General features: G+C 35.4%; 1 protein-coding gene across 2 annotated transcripts; it reads right to left on the reverse strand.

The window, feature by feature from the left end:
• Positions 1-1,052: 1,052 nt before the first annotated feature.
• LOC110092702 (dihydrolipoyllysine-residue acetyltransferase component 1 of pyruvate dehydrogenase complex, mitochondrial-like) lies at positions 1,053-4,732 on the reverse strand. 2 transcript variants are annotated; one of them, XM_028692238.1, is made up of 4 exons: positions 4,573-4,732; positions 4,437-4,481; positions 4,234-4,307; positions 1,053-1,218 (listed from the first exon to the last, which is right to left on the reverse strand). In XM_028692238.1, the coding sequence occupies exons 1-4, from the start codon at positions 4,594-4,596 to the stop codon at positions 1,068-1,070; spliced, it is 294 nt and encodes a 97-aa protein (XP_028548071.1). In that variant the 5' UTR covers positions 4,597-4,732; the 3' UTR covers positions 1,053-1,067. The 2 variants fall into 2 exon arrangements, with proteins under 2 accessions (XP_028548071.1, XP_028548072.1); XM_028692239.1 differs by having other exon boundaries at positions 1,053-1,206; positions 4,573-4,728.
• Between the last annotated feature and the right edge of the window lie 1,681 nt (positions 4,733-6,413).

The following is a 6,413-nucleotide window of genomic DNA, read 5'->3' on the forward strand; positions in this document are numbered from 1 at the left end:
AGCTCCACTTTAATTATTGTATTTTCCCATTCCCCATTAACTCCACTTTAATTACAACATTTTCCCCTTCCCCATTAATTCCACTTTAATTGCCACATTTTCCCCTTCCCCAATAACTCTGCTTTAATTACTGACTTTTCCCATTCCCCATTAGCTCCACTTTCATTCCAACATTTTTCCCTTCCCCATTAACTCCACTTTAATTGCCACATTTTCTCCTTCCCCATTAACTTCACTTTAATTGCCACATTTTCCCCTTCCCCATTAATTCCTAAGAGTTGTTGCCTTTTTCCTATCCCCCCCCCCCTATTAGATCCTAATTAATGTTGTTTTTTCCCATTTTCCCCCATTAATTCTTACAAAAGTTGTTATCTTTTACAACCTCCATTGACCATCAAAGACCTCCCATCCAGTGGTAACTCACCTACATTCCACCCACTACTTTTTTTTGGGTAACTTTTGTTGTTTGAAATCTTAAGTGTTTACTTCTTCTTAGTGGCATGGTTAGTATCGTATCAATTTTCTTCCACTGAAATTATTTGAAGAGTGTGAGGGAACTTCACTGTGTCTGTTCCGGTTGTTAATCGTGGGATTTGTGTGACTCGTGGATAAGTACATATTGTCTTGATTATTATTTTACTATTTTCTGCCTAAACTTGTAATTGTTTGATATTACTTTATCAAAAATTGAGAAGTCGCTTAAATTAGCTCTTGATCTCCATTATTATATAATTGTCAAGCTTGTCAATTTATTAATATTCCTAAGCAATTCTTGAATGTAGCATATGTTCACATCACTTTGTTACCATCATTTTTGTTATTGTTTTGTTAATACAATATTTCTTATTTTTTTCTATTAACCCATGGGAGCATGTTATATTTAATCTAACCTCCTCTTAAAGCAGGGGATTCATTAACCTGAAAATTTATCAAATAAAAACCCAAGCTTATTCGTGCTTTCAAAATAGCAGGTATTCTCAACTCTCTATTGCTGCTGCTCTCTCTATAGCCAGCTGGTTTCTGACATCCAACCTAAGAAGTTCATCGTCGGATGTGCATGCTGCATATCATTTCCAAATGCCCTGATTGCTTCGAAAGCACTCAAATGTCACCCGTTTCACAAGAAGGGATGACACTGAAATGTCTGAAATGTTGAAAATGCCTAGAATGAAGCCCATATTGTCCGAGTCACCCCACAAGAAAAATCTGCAAAATTTACTAGCGTACGAAACGAGATCAAAATTTCAACATGCACAAGTGATGAGAAATTGCACAATGACCCAATTTACATATATCAATTATTTTTATCAAATTAAAATTGTTAAAAACTCAAATAAAAAAAGAAGGCCATTGCTTCCCATATCTCGCTCTTATGCTCATGTATCCTACATATCTCGCATTACCTGTTCGACACTGGAATTTTAAGGAAAAAAAAAAAGCTTAAGAAAACAAAAAAGCAATGGCCTTACTCATTCTCTCTAGCAAAAAAACCAAACAGGCAACACTAGCTCTCATTTTTTATTTCTTGTTCAATCTCGCAAGCCCAACCTGCGCAATCTCCTCATTGTCTGACTCCATGTCAGACCTCTATCTTTCCATCTCTCTTGAGACCCTCTTCCGTTCTCCAACAACCCCGCTGACTCCCCTCCACCTTCGCTCCTCCATATCTCATCCAATATTGTCTACAACAGCATCACCCTAAGGTATAATGCATTATTTTTTTAGTCCAGCATATAAACTTTCGGACATACAATTAACCTTAGTGACTTTATCATCCTAAATGAAAATAAAGATTTTTGTTTTTAACGGCGTATAAGTAAAACTTAAGATAGAGAGGCTTTAAAGAAAATGAAGTGTGGAAAAGCTATTGGACCTGATGATATTCCAACAGAGATGTGGAAATGCTTAGGAGATGAAGGAATTTCTTGGCTAACTAAACTTTTTAATGTTGTTTAGAAGACTAAAAAGATGTCAGATCAGTGGAGAATGAGTGTGTTAATTCCTATTTTTAAGAATAAAGATGATGTGCAGAAGTGTGTGAATTATAGAGGAATTAAGTTAATGTGTCATACTTTAAAACTATGGAAGCGAGTTATGGAGCGTAGGTTGCGGCGTGATATTAATGTTTCTCAAAATCAATTTGGATTCATGCTGGGTAGGTCTAGTATGGAAGCCATACATATATTGAGAGGTTTGATGGAGAAATATAGAGAGAATAAGGAGGATCTACATATGATAGTTCTTGATTTAGAGAAAGCATATGATAAAGTTCCAAGAGAAGTGCTATGGAGAGTTCTTGAAAAGAAAGGAGTTAATAATACTTATATTCAAATCATTAAAGATATGTATGCATGAGCTATTACTTGTGTTCAAACACAAGGTGGTTTGACCAAGTATTTTCCTATTTCGGTTGGATTACATGATTACATCAAGGATTAGCCTTAAGTCCATATCTTTTTGCTTTAGTCATGAATGTTCTCACTAAACATTTGCAAGAGGATGTACCTTGGTGTATGCTTTTTGCTGATGATATTCTTCTTGTTGATAAGATTAGAGAGGGAGTTGAAGGTAAACTTGAATTATGGAGGTCAACTTTAGAGTCTAAAGGTTTTTGATTCAGTAGATCTAAAACTGAATATATAGAGTGTAATTTAGTAGCAATAGACCTAGTGAGGGGATTGTGACTTTGGGCGATCAAGCCATTAATAAGAGTATATATTTTAAATATCTTAGATCTATTTTTCAGAGTGATGCTGAAATTTATGGGGATATTATCAGCAGAATTCAAGTTGGATGGTTGAAGTGGAGGAATGCATCGGGCTTATTGCGCGATAGAAAAGTCCCCCTCAAACTTAAGAAAAAAATTCTATAAGATGGTGGTGAGGCATGCAATGCTTTACGGTGCCGAATGTTGGCCATTAAAAGAAAAGCATAATACTAAGTTAAGTGTTGCAGAGATGAGGATGCTTATGTGGATGAGTGGCTTGACCCTTAGAGGTAGGATACGAAATGAGCATATACGTGAAAAGGTTGGAGTAGCTCTAGTGGAAGATAAGATTAGATAGAGTTGCCTTAGATAGCTTGGTTACATTAAACAGATGCCTTTGAGGTATTAGATTTGACTTATGTTAAGAAAGGTAGATGTAGACCTAAAAAGACTTGATTAGAAAATATTAGAAATGGTCTTTCTTTATTAGATTTAAATAAGAATTTGACTTTTAACCGGACACAATGAGAAAAAGGATTCATGTAGCCGACCCCATGTAGTGGGACAAAGGCTTGATGTTGTTGTTGTTGTATAAACTTTCGGACATATTGGATAGACTACCTCCATTGATTAAGTAGAATATTGTCTATGACAACTCAGGACGTAAAATCGTGGGATCTAGATCAGATTCATCTTATTCCCCCACCATCCGCTCTAAGTTAGACGCAACAAATGTTTTTTTTTTTTTTAAACCAAATAAATGTTATTGTAACCTAATAATTTAGTACTTACCAACTGACCATAATTAAATTTCTCTCTCATGATCAGGAGGGGTAATTAAACATAGAAGCTTGCGCCTATGAAAAATCTTGAATAAGATCATAAGTCCTCATAAAATGAAACAAAATTTATGGGAAATGTCATATCTGATATCCAATATGTTTAATATCCAGTCTTCCTTTTGAAAAGTTGACCCGGAGCACGCCCTCTTTAAAGAGCTAGGCACAATATTTTGAAGCCCAGAAGAGAATAACTCGCCAAGGGCATAGTGCCTAAAACTACCACAAGTGTGATCAAGCAGGAAGCTTTCTTTTTTTTTTTTTTTGCATCAGAAATTACATTACTCATAACTGCATAATATCTTTCCAAAAATGCATTACGTTTCAACATAAGAGACAAATAAATAAAAAATTCTGAAATATTATAAAACAAAAAGGTTGGGAAGTAGCAGGTCAGGTTTTTACAGCCATCCTTCTGATATTCTGCTATGTTTAAGGGAAAAGGCTCTTATAAAGCATGTTTCAATACATTTTGTCAATTTACTGTCCTAAGATTTTCCATGCTTTGTCAGAAACTTACTTCACATGGATATAAAATATGAGGGAAAAAACAAAATACCAGACTACTTAAAAATCAAACTGCATGTTAAAGAAAATTCTTAAAAACAAAGCAAGAAAAAAAATATTAATTAAACTACTATATGCACAAAATATGCGGAGGTCATTAAATGCCAGATAGCAGATTACCCTTCCTCAAGACTTTCAAATTCAAGGGTAGCTTTGTCTGTTTCTATTTCACATATAACATCACCAACATCAATCTGTCAATTTAATTAAGATGAGAAAAAATGGAGTTGAATAATGAAGATAAATTAATTCATGAAATGAAGAGAAGGCCCTCTCATTTAGCAATGCCAAATAACTTTGCAGAACAGCAAACTTTGTCTGACCTTATCCCCTTCTTTCTTCCTCCACTTCACTATGTTGCCTTGATCCTGGTGACGTCAGTTTAATAACCAATTCTAAGCATGAGCACTTGGAAAATTATTGCCAATAAACAATTCATTCTATCAAAAATGTCCTCACCATTGTGGGGGATAATGCAGGCATGTGCACCACAATGTGCAATGAGGTCCCTGCATTTGTGAACAAATGAATCAAGAAACATAAAAAAGACCAAGTGCATTACTCACTGATTCAGATACTAATCCTGATAAGTTGGGCAAATTATAGATCAGTTTATCACTCAGAAATGTCATTACGAAGAAAAACAATTTTTTTTAATTTGCTTTTGCAAGTCAGTTCTCCACGGCATTTGGTAATGATGCATAGAAAAAATAAATGAGATTAAGCAGAAAGAATAAATAATGTAAGACTGGCTATCCCTCAGATTTTAATGGCTGGAATAAGGAATATGATGATCATTGTAAACATGATTAATTTTAGCATTCAAGTTCTTTTCATTATTCTCATATTAAAATTACTAACAATCCCACTTCTCAAAAAGTCCAGTTAATTCGGTTGTTCTTATACTCTGAATCTTTTTGTCCATACGGACTCCTTAGAATAATAGTTTGATGGGAAATGTTTGTAGAAATTTAGGAAAAAACTTGGCTGAAATATGATTTCAGCAATTTCAAAAAACCAACGATAAGAAAACCACGAATATAACATACAAGGACACTTTTTATTGAATGTTTTAAGAAAGAAAGTCAAGATACAAGTGGATCTTCAATTGCATAGGATGATCCAACTATCTCAAATCTCTAGCCGCTGGCTAGAGCCCCGTCACCCTAAGAACAATCTAAATTCAGCAAACAACGCATACTCCTAACCTTAGGAAAATCACCTACTTAAAGCAAACAATAAACAACAAATACCCAAACAGCCTTCCCCCAATTTCAGCAAGAATATCTACGTGAAGTCTTCTACTTCCTAATCCTGGAATTCTGCTTGCTGTCCACTTATTCCAGCAAGAATATCTTGTTGTCCAGCACTTTGGAAGACCACGAATGGTTGTCCCAGAGTTTCTAAGTGCTGCCCAAAGACTTCACGTTGGATGGAGGACGGGAGGATTTAATGGAGGAAATCTAAAGAGACTAGTGGGAATAGATGGACAGCGTTGCTGGAATTCTCTGGATGCAGCCTTAGAAGCAGAAAACTCAACGTCAGATGGAGTTTGGGGAGAAATTTATGGAAGGAAATTGATACGGGAATTGAAAAGTTTCAGCCAGCCAGGGGATGAAGGCCTGACATGATCTCCAATTTAATTCAATGGGGTTGGAAAGATTTAATGAGGTGAATGCATCAAGGGGAATTTCGGCCAGGTCATGAGAATGGGTTTTAAATTATTTCCAAGTGGGAATAGAGGATTAGGAAATAAATCCAAGAGATTTATTAAAGGGTGGGCGGTTTAAAGATGATGGAGGAGATTGGGGAGGTGATTTTTGGTGCTTAATTTAAGGCTTTAAAATTTAGGAAAGTGTTTAAATAAATCCTATTTGAATTTGAAATTCAAATTGATTTACTTAAAGAACTTTCCTAAAATAGATTTGATAAAATAGAAAAGATTTTGAATTTCAAATCAATTAAATTTGAATTACATCATGAATGAGATTCAATACTTTCCTAAAATAGCTTTCTAATTTAGGAAACTATTCGAAATTCAAATGATGAAAATAATTTCCTAAATTATTTGAACTCTTTAGGTAAGCATTAAGGTGGCATTGACTCCTCATTCATGGAGACAAACAAGGGTGGCCGACGGTGAGCTTGGCTTAGGTGGAGCGGTGGAGCAGCTAATGGAGAAAAGGGATTGGGTTGGTGGTTAGGTTGAGATGAGCTTTGGTAGGAGGGGTTATGGGGGTGGTGGTTGGTGGTGGGGGATGGACGGAAGGAGGGGGATGGTGAAGAGGATGAAGATAACG

This window comes from Dendrobium catenatum, unplaced genomic scaffold (assembly GCF_001605985.2).
Source record: "Dendrobium catenatum unplaced genomic scaffold, ASM160598v2 original_scaffold_150743, whole genome shotgun sequence".
Lineage (NCBI taxonomy): Eukaryota > Viridiplantae > Streptophyta > Magnoliopsida > Asparagales > Orchidaceae > Dendrobium > Dendrobium catenatum.

Coding starts and splice junctions, on each gene's coding strand:
- LOC110092702 (XM_028692238.1), bottom strand. CDS start 4,596: ATGCCTGCATTATCCCCCACAATG. Junction 4,308..4,436: donor GGAAGAAAGAAGGGGATAAG/GTCAGACAAAGT, acceptor TTAAATTGACAG/ATTGATGTTGGTGATGTTAT. Junction 1,219..4,233: donor TTTGAAAGTCTTGAGGAAGG/GTAATCTGCTAT, acceptor TTCGTACGCTAG/TAAATTTTGCAGATTTTTCT.